At 36.8% G+C, this 19,566-nt stretch overlaps 1 protein-coding gene across 1 annotated transcript in view; it reads left to right on the top strand.

Annotated features, from left to right (window-relative positions):
• The window catches only part of LOC136037545 (LIM and SH3 domain protein Lasp-like), a 96,523-nt gene that overhangs the window by 60,411 nt on the left and 16,546 nt on the right, over positions 1-19,566 (top strand). Inside the window, exons 10-13 of the mRNA XM_065720268.1 lie at positions 2,163-2,550; positions 4,714-4,959; positions 7,517-7,591; positions 12,057-12,230. Of these exons, the coding sequence (XP_065576340.1) occupies positions 2,163-2,550; positions 4,714-4,959; positions 7,517-7,591; positions 12,057-12,230 (883 nt within the window). The remainder of the gene's footprint in view (positions 1-2,162; positions 2,551-4,713; positions 4,960-7,516; positions 7,592-12,056; positions 12,231-19,566) is intronic.

The following is a 19,566-nucleotide window of genomic DNA, read 5'->3' as shown; positions in this document are numbered from 1 at the left end:
AATGGAGCTGAGAATTGTTTATTTCCAATAAAGGCATTAGATAAAAATTTGAAAGTGATCGTGAATACAAACCTTAAAAGGTCCTGACTTTTTGAGATGTAAGAAAAGATATAAAGTTTAAAACAAAATATTTAAGGTGATTATATTTACCTGAGGGTAATCAGAACATCAGCTTGTCTGACTAGATCATTTTCTTTACTTAACAGTACATGATCTACCAACCGATTGCATTTAGCCAGGGGGAAACTCGATGATTCAACTGGTTATCAATACATTCTATCAAGTAAGGGCGTATCAAGGATTTTTATTGGGGGTATTTTGGGGGATGAAGGGTGCAAAAAAGCTTTAAAAACGCATAAAAGTTTGTCAATACGTATTTTATTGCGTTTCTACGAGTCGAACAAAAATTTTAGGGGTGGGTTCTAATGGTTCCCTTTCTCCCCCGGTCAACCTTGCTATCAATAATTTTTTGCATGTCAAACTTGAACAGATAAATTTGAAAGAGGTTGCATCAACGTTTACTTTATGTTTCTAGTGTTTACAGTGTAATCCGTACAATCAAGAAGCCTCCTCGAGAGGCATTGATAACGTTTGCGCAAAATACCTCTTACTTGGAACCCCATCACCTTTTTGTAAATACATTCTTAGACCACTCTGGCTATACATGAAACAAAGAAGAGAAAACACAATAAATGGAACCAAAAATTAAACAACAGAGTAAAAACGAGGGTAGTGTCAGCCAGTGGAACAACATGAAGAGAAAATAGACAAATATTTCGACCAGGACATCCGCCAAGTCGTCCATAGTACCAAAACGAAAAAGAACAGCAAAAAACAAAGTAATCTGACCTTTTGAAGTGGACTTCGCGAGAGACAAATAGACACTTTTTATCTATAAGCATTAAAAATGTATTCGTTTTTTTATGTATAGTATTTTCTCATCTTTGTTTCATAGGTCATCACCTTTTTCCCACCTTGCTCTACTATTCCAAATTGCGTTCAAAAAGGAAATAGTTCCTTCTTTGTTTTCAACAGCAGCCTCAATCCTATCCATAAGAAGAAAAAAAAATCCTTAAATAAATGCTCGTCACGTCCACCAATACGGTAGCTATAACTTTTCGCAAAATTTTTGAGAAATCGATAGTACCTGAACTTATTAATGCTCCCATACCGATTGGGGTTTAAGAAAGGAATAGGGTGCAGTCATGTACTGACGATACTGTCATCAATTTTTGTTGATGGTGATAAGTCGGAAGAGTCACTTTCTGGGGAGCCATGATGTTAGTCGTGCTTTTGATCTTATAACTCACGCACATATCTTCATTGAAATTTATAAACGCGGGTCAGCACTTGCGTTATTTGTGCTCTGTATGATATGTCTACTCATCTAGTCATCATAATTGAATTGCCTGTTGGAACGATTACAGAAATAGTCATACCTGTCTGACGTGTGACGTGGTGAGGCAACGTGCTCTTTCATTCCCAGTCGCGTTTAATAACTATATCCTGGACACACAGTCTCAAGTGGACTGTGCGTCTACAACCCCTGTTATGTCTGCAACCCCAGCCGAACGGTACTAGCATTTTAGAAAGATTTTTCCATTTTAGTCGAAAATATTCGAAGATAAATATCAAGGTTGACGCGGATAAGTCAAACGTCGTATTATTCAACTGGTTTCCAGTTTCCGAAGGATTAAAACTTAATCTTGATGGAGTCCTAAGTCGGAGACGAAATGTCTAGGCCTCCCAATCGGTGACTCTATTTAAGCAACTAGAATGCTCCTCATCCGTCACTTCCAACACCAGGTGTCTAATGCCTACGGCAGCACAGCATGTAGTAAACTTCGCTTTAATCACCGGCTACTGGCTAAATGGTATAGCGCATGCGCGCTTCCAAATTTTCTGTACCTTTCTCTTTTTTTGGTGTACATTCTTGACAAATTAAACAAACCAAACTGCAACAAATTTACTACCGATATGCAAATTGTATCATCTACTTGCTACCTTAGACAAGTAATTCTTGGGTCCCTAGGTGATGCAGTATCTATGACCCTAATGCTGACATCGGCTGATGCATTGAAGCAATGTATATAATTAACGAATCAATGTACATCCATGGTGTTCCATTTAAAAGCAGAAAATGTATCGTGTTTTACTCTCAGCAAAGTGAGATCCTTTTACTATCGGAAGTGAAAAGTCACCCTAAGATGCACAAATCTCCTCCGCGACGAGTCCATTTTGACACTATTTCGTCACGTATTAGATCAGTTACGGAATATGCACGTCCTCTCTTTGTTGGTGCTCCATTTAGCCAAATCGCTCCTCTTCAACGTGTCCGAAACCTAGCAGTTCGTGCAGGAATTTCTTGCAACTCTGATGCCAAACCCCTGCAGTTGATCCAGTATCATTTTGATGTATTGTCAATCTCGGTGTTCAACAAATACTTCCCTTGCCCTCCGTCTGAGGAGGTATCGAAACTCGTTCCAGAGAGAATAGAGCCTTTGCGATCAAATCACCAAAGTACAGCTCAGCTGGACTATCTTCTGCAAGGCACAACCCGCCAGGAATACTTGAAGACGAGTTTCACCGGACTTTCTGTTGCCAAATGGAATGGCCTCCCAGCAGAGATAACCCGGAAAAATTTATCTTGAGACGTTCAGGAGAATGTATAATAAACTAAAAAGCGGGGTAACTACCATGACTAGCGCATATGGTCACTTGTGACGGGGCTGTGAAGCCAGTAATAACAAAATAAAAAAAATCATGTAAGTTTTGTGTCTTGTAGGTTTTGTTTTATTTGTTCTATATTATACTCTGTTTGCCCCTGTTTTTACATCGGTTCATAAAACAACTCAGTTCAATCCTTATGTCCTCGTCATCGACTGGGCCACAATGACTTGTGATAGGCCCTCTCTGCTGGTGGTTTTGAATTGGTGTCCAACCAGCTGCGATAGTTTTTGCAGTATTAGGATGCAATAATTTTTGGTCATGCGAATTTAGGCTAAATTCCTTAGGTATTGAAAATAAAATGAAAATTAATCCATAAAGTAAAGCTCAATTTAAAATAAAGTTTATTAAGACGATATCTCCAGTGTCTCTTTTCTGTATAATTTTCTCAGGTTCGTAGCTTTTGATGGTAACACTAAACTTAGTGAATCTTATATATTTAGAATCAGCATAAAAAGCCAAAATCTATTAATATCAAAGTTCTGTTCTTTAGAGTTTCGGTTACTATTGAGCCGCGTCGCTCCTTACTTGCAGTTCGTTACCACGAGCTATTTGACAATGACCCGTAAAATTAAGGCTTCAACAGGAATGTGGCCAAAACTTACAAGTTCACATTTACAAGACGAATCTTTTGAAAGTTCGGGCTCCGTGAAGTCAAGCCTTCAATCGGCGTAGGGCCTGAACTTGCAAGTTTGCATTCACAAGAAGAATCTTTCGGAAGTTCGAGCTCCGTGAAGTCAAGCCTTCAACCGGCGTAGGGCCTGAACTTGCAAGTTTGCATTCACAAGAAGAATCTTTCGAAAGTTCGGGCTCCGTGAAGTCAAGCCTTCAACCGGCGTAGGGCCTGAACGTGCAAGTTTGCATTCACAAGAAGAATCTTTCGGAAGTTCGGGCTCCGTGAAGTCAAGCCTTCAACCGGCGTAGGGCCTGAACTTACAAGTATACATTTACAAGACGAATCTTTCCAAGGTTTGGGCTCCGTGAAGCCAAGCCTTCAAGTTGCGTAGGGCCCGAACTTACAAGTTTACATTTACAAGAAGAGTCCACATTTTATATAATGAATAATTTATTCTCATTTATCACTTGATGCATTATAAACTTCTTCATTGTTCACTATAACTGCTAATAGACTATTGGGAAACCTGTGTTTTATATATTGTGACGATTAACAGTCCTTAAATTTGATTTTGTATCAGCAATCCTTTTCTATCTTCCTCTTTTTTCGAGTGACCTGAATTGGCATTCTAAATTTTAAATCCGTCTGAACGATGTACAATTTTGATTTTGCGTTGTGTCCTTTTCTGATATCTTTTTTTTTCGTTTCAAGTGGGCAAATCATCTGATATCTGTACCATATTAACTATCAAAGTTCTGTGTTTCGTGTAAACGATCGGGACTTGTAATTTTGTACCGTGTTCCCTTTTTATCTTGTTCTCTTTTTATCGTGTATCTGACTAAGTGGTTGCTGCGGTGGTTTGGAAATTCTTTGTCCAAGGGGCTCGGGTTCAATCCCAGTTGTGACCAGTTATCTGGTTTGGGACGGGGGTCAGTGACGTGACTCTGTAAGCTCAGCCAGAGTCAAACCAGCTCTAAATGGGTACCTTGAGAAATCTGGGGAAGGTAAGTAGGAAGGGTGTGTGAAAGCACACGATGGTTGGCCCCCGGCCCCTCCCCCATTACACTTCTCGACTGAAGGGTCATGAAACGGAGATCAGCACCGCCGGTTTGGACCTTAGGGGTCTAGTGCCGTCTTATTTACTTACTTACTTTACTTTACTTTCCCTTTTTATCATCCTTCTTTCGATCAAAGTGGGCAAACAATACGAAATCTATAATCCATGTGAACAATTGCAACTTTTGCCCTCTTTTCCTTTCGAATGAATTTCTGGCCATCCCTACGAGCTATTAAATTGTGATTGTTGTTAGAGGCCTGCTAGATGTGTGATGTGTTTTACTAATTGCTTTTGTTTGCTTGTTTTTGTGTAGTGAAGTCTGAATCGCCTGAGCCCCTGTCGATATCACCCCTTCCACCTTCCGTACATCAGGCAACACAGCAGCAACAAAAAGTTCATATAGACCCAAATGCTAATCAATATACACCTGGCAAAATCATAAATAATCAGCAGAAGTTGAGCGTTGGAAATGTACCGCCTGATCAGAATGAATCTCCATATTCAGCACGGCAGTATTCAAGCTCTACGACAGTTTACTCATCACAGCCAAATAACGAAGGTAAGTTTATTTTTAAACGTTTTTATTTAACTTTGTTTAGAGCTGTGTTTCCAAACGTTTGGTACGTGTACCACATGGGCACGAGAAGAGTTTGCTGGGGGCACGCGTTGCTCCGGAGTTTGGTGGGAATATGCGCTAAAGCGTTCTTAGGTACTAATTACATCGCTTTCAACATCAGGTAACATTCGATACTAAGTCAACAAACAGGAATTGGCTATTGGGCGTGGAACCAAAGACTATGGGTAACTAACAAGATTAAAAACTGACTCGTGTCGAAAAAAGAGCCTTAACGTCATCTAGCGTTTGGTGACATTTGTAATTTTGTACTTTAATATTAAGAAAAATTAATTAAATTTATGCAGGCTGGAAAAATAGCGTAGTAGCTAGTGTCTAATCTCAGTTACTGAGAGAAAAACGATTAAACAGCTTGCGAAGAGTCGCCAGGCGCTAGATGGCGTTGACGTTTTTCTTTTGCCTACACTAGTACCAGTTTCCGTTCTAAGAAGTTACCCATAATCTTCCAGATAAAAATTAACAGCTAGAGAACCAGATTATGACTATCCGCTATCGTAGTACAAACAATTTCATCCTTCTAATTAATTCAAATGAATGGTATTTGTAATATAATTCTTACATATATTCTATTATCAATAAATTTAGTTTTCTTTTATTAATATTTTGTGTATGTACAAAAAAAGTAAATATATCTTGATTCTTATGAGGATGAATTCATCTTTGTCAGAAAGGGTGCTCTGCATGCTCAAAGTTATCAAAAGGGGTACATATATATAAAAAGTTTTGGAAGCTAAGTTTTTTGTGACTTTTGTATTTCATGCAATTCCTGTAGGCAAAAAATTAATTCAGAGAGAGGGGGACTAGAAATGACACAAATATTAGTTAAGTTTAGAGTTAAGAATTAATTTCTTTTATTAATACATTTGCAACAAAGAAACATTTCAAGTATAGTCTCCCCCGTAAGGCTCTCTGACCAGGAGAGAAACAAAAACGAGACAAATATAACTAAAGATTAAATCTTGACTTAACCATGACTAAAAAGTAAACAAATTTCTGCTCTTGAAAAAATACAAAATACATAAACTTTTAATCAAACACAAAAAAAAATCTAGATTTAAAATATTTAATTGGGATATGCCTTTTCTTATTCTTTTTTTTTTACTTCTTATCTATTTTGAGCATTATTGTTGCTGTTGCTCAGCTTTCATGATTTTTAACATGGCTTATTCAGTCTCTATAAAATAGAATTTTTCAAAAATATATTAAAAAACTTTTCTACATAATGCAATCACATCTTCAAGAGACACAAAAAATATCCAATTATCCACCTTAAAATTCTCCGAAATCCCAGTCTAGGTAGGAGAATATCATGATTTCAAAATATTCAAAATTGCATATTTGAAACCAAGTCACGAGAGATGTAGTCTTCCCATATAATTGGCTATTTCGGAAACTTCCAGCCAATCAAAGAAAAAGTGGTTCTTCAAGAAATAAAATATCCCTTGAAGCAGAACAAACTGGGAATATATCTATTTCACCGCTAGCAGAAAAAAAGTCAAAAAGTCTTATATAAAATAAAATCATATATAAAAGAAGAAAGAAAAATTTCAAGAAATTTCCGAGAAAAAGAATCAAAAACAGAAGGAGTAAATTTACATAAAAGGAGGAAAATTCCATACATAGAAGAAAGGAAATAAATAAATAACATTTCAAACCCAAACTTAAATGAAAGAAATGACGAATACAAAAAAGAAAAAAACATACCACCTGAATACATTCATACAAAAAAAAATATCCCTAAATAACACCAATCCAAACTAGGAGTCAGCATGAAACCGTAATTTTATTGTCATTGACCCACCTCTTGGCTTGGCTCTTGATTCGGCCAAGCATTCCGCGGACCCAAATTGTATTTAGCCGTATTGAGGAAGTGTCTGCGGTGTTTTGTCAATAGCTCTCCAACAAAAATTCCACTTTTTGGTTTAGTTTGGTTTCACCTTTGAACACATTTCTAGCAAAATCTTTGATTGAAACTTCATTATGACCGGAGCAACCTTTGGAGACAACTTAGAAGAACCTGGCGCAATATTATTTTGTTTCAGTAAAGCCGAATTTAATGAGAAATATGTCAAATCCCAAAATCTCGGGATTTTGAAAGGGGCAGTGAACAAAATTAGAGATTCACGTAAAGGGTTTAAAAAGGCAACCCAAAAAAATCATTCAAAAGTGTTTAAACAATACACAAAAAGTGCATTGAACAGTAAATTAAAAATAAAAGAAAATGGTTTTTAATTAGGGTATATTTTCAGAGTCCCTATTTAAGGGATGAATTTCAAAGGTTACTTAATTTCCGAAAGTGTTATAATTGTTCACTGGAAATATACGCATATAAGTGAACAACATTAAATGTAGTACATTTAAAATGGGTTAATAAAAGTATTAAAAAAAAAAAAAATAGTAACTCGAAATTAATTAAGTTAATATATTATAACGATATAATGTAACTGAATTTCAAATTAATGAATATTTATTTGTCCTACAGATCTTGTTGAGTATTTGTGGGAAGATGTTGGGACTGGGAAGTCTCGAGCACAACCCACTGCTTTCTTTCACGGGGGTAAGCAAAGAAACGGCATGCATTATGCTCTGTTTTGTCCTGGTAGTATAATTTACCCTCGATTAATTAACTGCATATTATAGAAAGTTAATTGCTGAATAGCTTAATTTTTTGCATGTTTTTAAGTTTTTTCGCGTAGGGGTATTTGTAAACGTTATACTCATGCATACAATGAACGCTTATATAGATTGGTGTGACTCAGATGCCAAATATATTAGCTAAATTAAAGAAGATTGTTCAGTTTGCGTGCGTGCTAGTGTGCTTGGTTAATTTATTTATGTTTTATTATTATTGTTTTTTTTATTTGTGTTTATGCATTACCTACTTGTTTATTTATTTGTCTGTCTTTTTTTAGTATTGAGTTAGTCAATTTAGTAGAATTTATTGCACAGTTCGCCGTCCTTTCCATTTTTTGTCGGCTTTGCATGGCGCTTTAGCCATGCGTGGTGCTTGCCACATATTGTAACGGGTTACAGATTGGATTCACTCAGGATAAATAATTTATGTCTATTCGGTTTTTCACATTAATTAATTGATGATTTGCTGCGCATCTATTTTAAAAAAATATGAATACATCTTAAGTGACTAAAATACATTTTGGGTCTTGTCTTAGTCAGATGCCATGGAAGCCACATTTATATATGCATTTTATAAATTTTTGTCAACTCAAAAATAACCAAGGTATTCAGCTTTTGAGTGATGATTTTCACTCTGTACTGCACCATTTTAAGGCAATTTCCTCCGGAATTTCGTAAAGGCTCTCCCAAAGAATTGTGGGCATTCCAAGTCAGTTAGCTGTAATCAATTGAGTACGGTATTTATCTATTATTGTTGTTTATTTTTGAACTGCTTATTTAGTAGTTTTTTTTTTTGGGGGGGGTGGAGGTAAGTATGGCTGGTAGTACGTGAGTAAGTAGGGTTTTTTGAAGGGTCAATTTACCCAGTACACTCAAAACTATGGGTTTGTTGTTAATTTATTTGTTTTATTAGACCGTTTCTCTACTAAAAAATCTTTATTGCTATTTAGTTTCTTTTGTAATTATTGTACAATTATTAGTTAAATACGGTTATTCCGGTAGCAAATACGGTAACAAATCGATTTTTTAAAGGTTCTTGAAGTCACTTTGGGTATTACCACATAACTATGCTATTGATGCAGTATGTATTTATAGATCTCTTTTTGTCGAATTTCCATAGATTGTATAGCAATTGATTTATATATGGCTCAAGAATAGCAAAATTACTAAGCTTAGTCAATTTTTTTCTTGATTGACAGCGCTATTTAAAACGACCAATTTCGCTGACATAGTATAATAATATCAAAATGGCAAAAATGTGCATGGTTTCAAAATGTGAACTGTCTCAGGTCATAAAGTGTAATACTATTACAAAATTATTATACAGATTAATTACTCTTCTAAGTTATTAACATGCCATCACTCCTGATGGGCTGCTCTTTCCCAGATATCATATAGACCAGGTGGCGCTTACCAAGCTGGGGGGGGGGACTGTTACAAGGGTTGTAGTGAGTGTGCTAAGCGTGACGGAACAGCGTGACACACATGGCGTTCCAATATGTACATCAGGTGGCAACAAGTCAGTATCCCCTCGATCACTCCCATATCCTCCCCTGTAATACCTCCTTTATACTTAAAATATATGTTTATATAGTACATAGTGCACCTGAATGCCACTAATCACACCCTAGAAAAATTTCTAACCGGAATCTGTATGGAATTGTTGATCAAAAGCTTACACCATATGTCGGACAACAAATTTCACAACTTTTATGAGAAATCCAAAATGTCGTTTGTAAACCTTTGAAGGCTAGTTTTGTTTATTCAAAGAAAGAGTCAAAGAAAGGGGGCACTTTTACTCCCTTCTTTCCCCAGATTTTGAAAAATACCTTGTTTTTGGCTTTGCCATTGAAAAATTACTTGTTTGTATATTCATTACAAAAATCGAAGAGACAAGATAATTACCCTTTGCTAGATTTGAAAAATACATTTTGCCTCCCTGAACATTTTCGTGAATTGACGTCACTGCTTCAAAAATACTCTTCGTCTACTAATGATGGTCTTCTGAATACTTCACTGCTTCAAAAATACTAGTTAACGTCACTACTTCAAAATTAACGTCACTGCTTCAAAAATACTCTTCGTCTACTAATGATGGTCTTCTGAATACTTCACTGCTTCAAAAATTCTAGTTAACGTCACTACTTCAAAATTGACGTCACTGCTTCAAAAATACTCTTTGTCTACTAATGATGGTCTTCTGAATACTTCACTGCTTCAAAAATACTAGTTAACGTCACTACTTCAAAATTAACGTCACTGCTTCAAAAATACTCTTCGTCTACTAATGATGGTCTTCTGAATACTGTTAAGTAAGTCACATCTTGAAAATGTAGAGGTGAAAGAGTGTTCAATACGTTAAAGCAAATTGGGAGTTCTCAGAGACTTATGCTCGAGCTACATTACAGCCACACCAGTTGATAAAAGTTTAAAAGTTATGAATGATTTTTGTATTTGTTAATTTTAATATTACATTTGGAACACTGAAATACATATCAATAAGCTCTTAGACTTAGATTATGCAAATATGTGAGTGTCCTAAGTAAAAACGTTAGCAAAATAAACAAATTTTGACGTTTTGATAGTTTGTGGTGTAAACTTAGGTTTCAAGAAGATAGATAAACAACGAATAAACGAGGGTGAAGAGGGGATGCTAGGTAACCCTACCTACCTATTAGGTAGGGTACCTGTATACCCAGGTATATAGCCTACCTACATACCCAGGTAGGGTATTCTACCCTACCTGGGTAGAATAATTGATATAGGCAATGGATGTAGAGAAGATGTAAAACGAAGAATAACCAAGGCTTAGGATGTTTTCTCACGACTGAAAAAAGTTTCGAAGAATAAAAATATTAATATCTGAACTATTAGGATATGGAAGTCACTGTAGTGCCGGCAGACAGTTATTGTTTTAAAACGTGGGGCTTTGATGCTCATGTTTTCCAGGGAAATTGTCTGCATCCACTAACCACACATCAAGCAGCAAGTTTTAGAAGAATGTGTCCCGACATGCCCTTCTTGGTCTATAATGACAGAAAGCTAAGGTGGTTGGGTTACGTTATACTGATAAACAATGACAGTCTTTCAAAAATCGTACTTTCGTTCATCTATCGGGGGCCAAATGTCAGCAAAAAGTCCTCGAATGGGTGAGAAGCTGTCGTTAGAAAGATTTAAATGAAATTGAAATTTTGTTGGAGGAAGTAAAAGGTGAAGCTATAAACTGATTTTGATGGAGGAGGAGCGTTTGCACCTGTGTTTGTCTCAGGCGACTTGGTGAGGCAATGAGTTGCTATTAAAACTGGTGGATATCCCATATTGTTTAGTTATGCTCGGTAGGGAATATACTTAAGACTAGGAATACTTGCAATTTGTATGTGTGCTTTATTTATCGGTATCCTTATAGCCATATCTTACCAACTCTCAAAACCCATACTCTCTCCTTAAACTCCTTAAGAAGTTCAAATGTCCTAAGTCCCTCTGTTTGAAGATTTTTCTCTCATTTATACGCCCAGTCCTTGATTACCATATGCTGTTCGGTATCCCGGCTTTTACAGCTCAGTATCCAGGCATCACCAAGGGACTATCAGGCAGAACTGTTAGGCAAAAAAGCTGGCTAAGAGTTCTTTTTAATGAGGGTAGAGTCTTTCATATCTCCCTTCTTCGCAGAGCCATTTTGGTTATCCTTGAGGAAAGGAGAAATATATTTTGCTTACGTTTTGCCCACAGAGCTATCCATAATCTCTGGATAAATTCACTGGTATTTTCGTTTTCACTATTCCTCCTTCCTCCTTATACCTTGCCTCCTTCAATCTGCTTCAACAAAAATCCCATTTTTACCTCAATAAAATTTTCCAATGAGCATGGGGTATGTACACTGAATTGAAGGAAGCTTAACGAGAATGAATGGTTTCGGGGGAAAAAAGTCTGATTATATTCATTATTAGCACGAAAAAAAAAATATAGAAGAAGTTTTCCCCCAATTAATTGAAATGCTAAATAAGCGAAAACCCTCCTTTGCTTCCTCTTTTATCATTCATTGTGTAAAGCTTGTTGTATCAATTTCTGGACGCAACATTTATGAAGTTCATATTTTTCTACGCATTTCATTTTTCAGCAGATTTTAAAATTTGCTTGTTGTTTTTGTTGCTTCAGTTTTTTTTTTTTTTTTTTTTTTTTTTTTTTCACGTAAGAAGAGAATTCGGCTCCAGTAGAGCTTATAATAGACTTTAGGAAATAAATATTATCTCAGCTTATATATAAGTGATTAAGTTTTATCAGCTGGCTCGTTATTGTTTAGACATCTTGTTATTATTAATATTTATGAATATTTTTCTAGTATTGTTTGATGCTCTTAACACCTTTTAATTGCCCTTTTTTAACCATAGTTGCTGCACCACCTTCAAGAGCCGTTGGATCAATTGCTGATTATGATCCATTGAACGAAAATTATGGCTCAATTGCAAGGTCTTACAGAGGTCCTTCTCAGAATCAACAGCCACAAAGTCAATATGTGGCGAACCAACAAGTTCCGTCACATCAACACCAAATTAGAAACCAAGGTGAGTTATCCATTGCATATTGAGTTGTATCAAACAGGTGACCCAGAGCCTAAAAAAGCAAAAAGTAAAGGATGTGGCACTAGACCCTTAAGATCTGAACCTGCGGTGCTAATCTCTGTCTCAAGGCCCTTCAGTCAGGAAGTGCAATGGGGGGATGAGTATCAGCCATCCTGTGTTTTTGCACATCCTTCCTGTTTACCTTCCCAAGATTTCTTCAGGTACCCATTTAGAGCTGGGTCGACTCCGGCTGAGCTTAAAGAGTCACGCCACTGACCCCGTCCCAAACCAAATAATTGGGTACACTAGGATTCGAACCCTCACTCTTTACGAAAAAAAAGCTTGAAGTCTATTTAGGCTATTTAGAGTTTAACTTGAAAGGTATTTCTCAATTGGTACGCCATTAGCTTAGCTGGATTTTATTTTCTTTGAATATGGCACCATAGTCCTGAACAGGTCACACTAATATTTTTTTTACTGTCAATATTCATTATTATTTTACTTTGAGTGAGAGGAAAATAAGATTTAGCATAGTTCAGCAAACACGGAAAAATCTGGGGCCTGGATCATTACGAGATATGTGTGACTGCTTAATTTTATATTTTGGGAAAAAGTTTCTTGCCTCAACTCAGCACCGCCACAACTTACCACAATATGCTGCTGTGAATACCCAAACCCAGTCAAAGTTGGAATTATACCCCGTGAAATTCAAGACATACTGGTATCGAAACTCATCCACTCCTATATATGTGTGTGTGTGTGTGTGTGTTTTATTGTCTCTATTTTGTAAAAAACTACGTGAATTGACCTCTTTTGTGAAATTTTTTTTTTTGGAAAACGTTTCTTGCCTCAACTCAGCACCGCCACAACTTACAACAATATGCTGCTGTGAATATCCAAACCAAGTCAAAGTTGGAATTATACCCCATGAAATTCAAGATATACTGGTATTGAAACTCGTCCACTCCTTTTTTGTGGAAGTTTATAACAAATCGTAGTGATTTAATATATATATATATATATATATATATATATATATATATATATATATATATATATATATATATATATATATATATATGTGTGTGTGTGTGTGTGTGTGTTTTATTGTTTCTGTTTTTTTTAACGTTTTTTTATCTATTTTTTTTTCTAAGTATAGTTACGTAAATAAGAGAGCGACAGGAACATTTCAAAAATATCTACATAAGAATGGACACTTACCCCCCCTCCCCCCTTGGGAAAAGTACACTATTCACCTCAAACCCACTGAAGGGCGGATTCGTTCACTTATTAGAGCCAGTATATGGTTGTAACCCTTAGATTACCAATACCGCAGAATCCCCTTTGTACCTGGCATTTTACTTCAATACTTGAAACAACTAGGAGTAGAAACTTTTACTGGCCGCATAGTATACAGTCATTATAACCCCTAGACTGGAATGACTTGATCAGAAAACATGGTATACAGCACAAGGGGTCAGAGCCAGTACCCCACCAAGACGAATATGTTGAATTTAACTAATTCCATTTTCCGATATTTCAGCGAATTTTGATGCTCCTACACCACGAACTTATTGAAAAAAAAAACTTACAAGACAGAATATACTGCCCGTCCTTGGTGAAACAGTAGCTGCAGGTTCGTTCCAAAAAAATCGTTTCTGGAATATAGTATTAAAACCTTATTCAGAAAAAAAATAATTCAGAAATAAAAACTCTGGAGGAAAAACATACTTACAACTTTTGTCACCAATTTGAGTGTAATTACCTCCTTTTAAAATCCTTTTTAGTCTGAATATTATTCCTCTGTCATAATATTTTTTCAAAAAAAAATCTACAAAACTCAAAATTAGTTTATATGTATTTTTGTTACTTTTTCCGGTCGGATGACTTTCTTTTTTTTGAGGGGGAAGGGTTAAACCCTGCCACTTTCCTCCTGCACGGTCTTACCTATGGCTATGCTATTATCTTCTGTGAAAATTCAAAAACCCAAGATAGAACGAGACGAAGAAAAAGAAGAAATAACAATGCGACAGTGAACTCAAAAATTGTAATAATAGTTAACAGATCTGCAAGCTCAATCAAATTATGAAAAATTTTGAATCGAAAAATATTTTTGAAAATTTTCGGAAATTTCTAAAAATAATTTTATGCTATTTAACCATAGTTTTTGCTTGACTGCTATCTTTACGACGAAATTAACGGATTCACAGGTTTAACATATCAGCTTGTAATGATGTCATCGTTAGTCAAGTTCGTATTAGTATCAAGATGCTAGTAAAGATCGAACCTCGGCCCAAAGTAGTTGTTTAACGGGTTTTTATAGAAATTGTTTTCTAACCAGTGCTTCTCATGTAACACTATTTTGAAAATAATAACGAACGACACCCCCGCCCCACAATTCAATGATTTCTCTTAATTTGTGAATTTCAAGCAAGTTGGGGAGGGGGCGATAAAGAGACTTCATTTTTTTTTTGAAAAAAGTAATTTGACTTTTGAAGGTATCAAGTGACTATTGAGATTTCTTTGCATAAACTAAAATAGATAAAGCTTAGATACTAAAAGAAAAAAAATATCTGATTGTCTCAGTACTGAGCACATCAAAGCAAGAAGTCAACCACTTTCTTCCCTCTGCTGTATATCTTTGAGCATCACTTCTTCTGCGACGTGTGCTGCACTTCTGCCACATCGCACCCCGTACGGCAATCTTCGTTCCACGTGGTGTACACCACAGCCCCCTGGTGATATTTCTAAAATGAGCATTTCCACTTTTGCTCTCAGTCTGCTTGGTTTTGCTTTGCTGAACTTTGGACATTAAAATAGTGGGTGTGAGAAATACTGAAAATGGGTATAAATTTAAAATGATAAAATTTGTAGATTGAAAGCAGCTTGGAATACGGGCGAATTATTTGTTTATTTATTTATTTCTAACTCGTCATATAATACAGAAGTACACAGAGACGGATAACATAGATAAAACAAAAAAAAAGGAATATGAGAAAGAAATAAAAGAGACATCACAACTATCAGAATAATATATAAAGAACATCTATAAGAAACCGAACAACTTTTACATATATACAACTTTAGATGTCACTGTATGAGAAGGGGATACCATGGATGAAAACTGATGGCGATTGTATTTCAAAATATGTTTTGATAGAGGTCGGTTATTTTCTAATTACCAGTGTTCGGACTCGCCTATAAATTCCTATATTTTAATGCACTCCTATAAAATGCCTATATTTTGGCTAAAATCCTATTATTCCTATATTTTCGGCTGAAGAGCACTAAGAACATTGCTCATGATTTATAATTTTCTGTCTTCTGGTGTAGATTGATAATTAATTACAACTGTTGAGCTGTTTGAACATAACTAATGCTTTGTGTTGGGCTTAGTAAGCTGCTTCTACCTGGGCTATGCTGTTGTGTTGACTTAGTAGCCTATGTTTTGTTTTTTGTCATGTTGGGCCTGTCCGAAATGATCGAAGATCAGTATACAGGCTAGCAGTCTCTGCTTAATGAGACTGGAGTTCTTGCGACTTATGTGTTTCCTGGCTAAACGCTGGCTGGCTGATGTGAATACGGTCCAGTTATTCAAATGGGCTATTCTAAGATAGTTGCTAATCGAGGGAAGTATAATAGACGTGTACTGGGTAGGCTATATGCTACATTCTGTGGTCAATCTGTCCTTTATCTATCTGGTATTTATCCCCTTCTAAAGAAAAATGATGTTAATCAGATTCAGACTTTTTATTTCAGATATTGTAAATTTTTACTTTATTTCCCCCCTTGGTATAACAATGGTAAGATAATTCGTAAGTTTGATGTCCCTGATAGAAGTGCAAAGTTGGCCCTCCTGCATGGAAGGTTGTCGGAATCAGCTTTTTATCGTTTATCGCCTCATCATCCTTTGGTCCGTCTGTTCGGTTAATCTCATTGTAGCATAGTGTTTTTATGGCACTTGGTATTAACCAAGTGACATATAGCAATCGCAAATGTCTGTCTGTCGGTCCTGGTTTTGCTACTTTAGGCACTTCCAGGTAAGCTAGGACGATGGAATTTGGCAGGCGTATCAGGAACTGGACCAGATTAAATTAGAAATAGTCGTTTTCCGGATTTTACCATCTGGGGGGGTAGTGGGGGGCTCGTTAATTCAGAAAAAATAGAAAAATGAAGTATTTTTGACTTACGAACGATTGATCAGATCTTAACGAAATTTGATGTTTGGAAGGATATCGTGTCTCAGAGCTATTATTTTAAATCCCGACCGGATCTGGTGACATTGGGGGAGTTTTGAGGGGGAAACCTAAAATCTTGGAAAACACTTAGAGCGGAGGGATTGGGCTGAAACTTGATGGGAAAAATAAGCACAAGTCCTAGATACATGATTGACATAACCAGAATAGATCCGCTCTCTTTGGGGTAGTTGGGAGGGGGGGTGATTCTGAAAAGTTAGAAAAAATGAGGTATGTTTAACTTACGAACGGGTGATCGGATCTCAATGAAATTTGATATTTAGAAGGATATCGTGTCACAAAGCTCTTATTTTAAATCCCGACCGGATCTGGGGACATTGGGGGGTGTTTGGGGTGACCTAAAATAATGGAAAACGCTTAGATTGGAGGGATTGGGCTGAAACTTGGTGGGAAAAATAAGCACAAGTCCTAGATACATGATTGACATAACCAGAACGGATCCGCTCTCTTTGGGGTAGTTTGGGGGGGGGGCTGATTCTGAAAAATTAAAAAAATGAGGGATTTTTAACTTACGAATGGGTGGTCGGATCTCAATGAAATTTGATATTTAGAAGGATATCGTGTCTCAAAGCTCTTATTTTAAATCCTGACCGGATCTGGGGACATTGGGGGGAGTTTGGGGTGACCTAAAATCATGGAAAACGCTTAGATTGGAGGGATTGGACTGAAACTTGGTGGGAAAAAAAAGCACAAGTCCTAGATACATGATTGACATAACCAGAACGGATCCGCTCTCTTTGGGGTAGTTTGGGGGGGGGGGTTGATTCTGAAAAATTAAAAAAATGAGGTATTTTTAACTACCTCATTGGGGGGAATTTGGGGGGACCTAAAATCATAGAAAACGCTTAGATTGGAGGGATCGGGATGAAACTTGGTAATCTATGTGACCAGGCATCCCACGCCATCTACCATAGATCTGATCCCGAAGACTTCCGAATCCTATATTTGGCCTATATTTGGGCCCGGGAAATCCTATAAAAGTAGGACAGAGCCTATAATTTGAAACGAACCGACCTGTCCGAACCCTGAATTACTGATTAATGCTGAATTTTGAGTCCACGGGGGTAAATGAAGTAAATATTTTGCAAAATAGAAGTATACTGAACGGAGTTTACGTTGATCTGATCTTCCAAAATAGTGCTGTGTATTGAAAATGTGGTAGTGCTGTTGAAATATATAGTTTAACAATGATTATTCGGTTGAAGAGTTTTTATTTCGGACAACTGAAGCATAAGATGCACCACATTTTCTTTCAAGGTGGGAAATCAGCAGCAAACGGGTTTGCTTTAGAGATGGCCCTATTGGTAGACCAATAAACAAGTTTTTCAACTGGCTTTCCTAAAGAATGTCCCAGTTGGACTGACAGTGTGTAATTATCCCAATTACACACTTACACCCAATTCAAAGTTTTTCAACTGGGACATTCCTAAAGAATGTCCCAGTTGGACTGACAGTGTGTAATTATCCCAATTACACACTTACACCCAATTCAAAGTTTTTCAACTGGGGCATTCCTAAAGAATGTCCCAGTTGGACTGACAGTGTGTAATTATCCCAATTACACACTTACACCCAATTACACCCAATTCAAAGTTTTTCAACTGGGACATTCCTAAAGAATGTCCCAGTTGGACTGACAGTGTGTAATTATCCCAATTAAATGGAAGAATCTCATATTTCTCAGAGTTAAATTCCTCCCCTAATTTAGAATATTCACTCTCGAGTATGCTGAAGTCTTCTTCAATACGCTGTAATGATCTGCTAGATTAAGGACGTCATCCACAGAACATACAAGTGTCATGTTTGTTGCTGACTTGATGCATGAGGATATGCATTTTGATTGAGCATCTAGGAAACCGTTTTTAAAAATAGTAGGCGAAGGGATAGCACCTTGACACGTACCTTTATAAACATAAACAAAACTATTCAGATCATTCGGTGGGTTACTGGGAAGAGAAAGTCTATTTCGTGGAGCATGTGAAAGATTAGATGAATCGGAAACCGGCAAGTTAGATAGATTTGTAATTTTGATGCGTACTTTAAGCCGCGAATATGAATTTCTTATGGTACGAATAATAGAGGAGTGAACGCCTCTTTTTGCCGTATGAAGGGGCATGGCTCCGTGTACCAATGAGTCAAATGCACGCCGAACATCGTGCGCTCCTAGAACGAGACCCTCTTGGGCCAGTGCAGCCTCTATTAGGACATTAGCAACAACATTAAGGGCATCAACGCACCCTATTTTATTCTGAAAACCAAACTGGTATGGCGAAACGCTACATCTTTCCTTTAATTCATCTACAAAAAGCAGCTGGAACAGTTTACAGAATGTAGTAGAGATTGTTATGGGCCGAAAGGTTGAACACTGAATGTTGGATTTACCTTTCTTGGGGATAGGAGCGAGATCACCAATGCAAAAAGACGACGGTAATGTAAAAGTCTCAAAAATCCTCTGCATGAGCAATCCTAGATGTAACATGAGGAAACAGGTTCCATGGATCACATGATATGCACTAATATTATCTATACAAGACCACCGTTATTATGGCCTACATTGTAAGAACATAGTGAGACTCAGGATAAACAGAAAGAAAGTCCTCAAGTTCGGATTCATATTTAGACTCTAAAGTTGGATGTGGTGTGGCGAATTTATTTGAAAAATATATTTTCTATTCAGATAGGGGGATATCAGAAGCTTTTGGAGTATTCGAGGATGTGGTGTTTGTGGGAGCAAGGTATTTCCAAATGTAATTGGGCGAAGTAGAAACTCTAAGCGATGAATCAACAGAGCCGGCACGGTGAAGAGCTAGCTCACCTGCGAAATTTTTTTTTATATATCCGGATATCATTCAGAAAACCCGACCCAGGACGATCATTATCTTTCCAAATAGAAAACCAAAGCTTCGTACAGGAGCATGTCACGGAGAGTTTTGTATTTTTTAACCAATCGGGAACTTGAGTGTCGATGCGTATTTTTCGGGTTGGATTTTTGGCATATCTTAGAGTGTGGCAAACCTCAGTACAATAAAAATCAAGAGCAATCTGTATCTCGATTTCATCATTAGGGCAAGATGTCTGAAGAA

This window comes from Artemia franciscana, chromosome 17 (genome assembly GCF_032884065.1).
Source record: "Artemia franciscana chromosome 17, ASM3288406v1, whole genome shotgun sequence".
Classification (NCBI taxonomy): domain Eukaryota; kingdom Metazoa; phylum Arthropoda; class Branchiopoda; order Anostraca; family Artemiidae; genus Artemia; species Artemia franciscana.
This window is presented reverse-complemented; position numbering and strand designations above follow the sequence as displayed.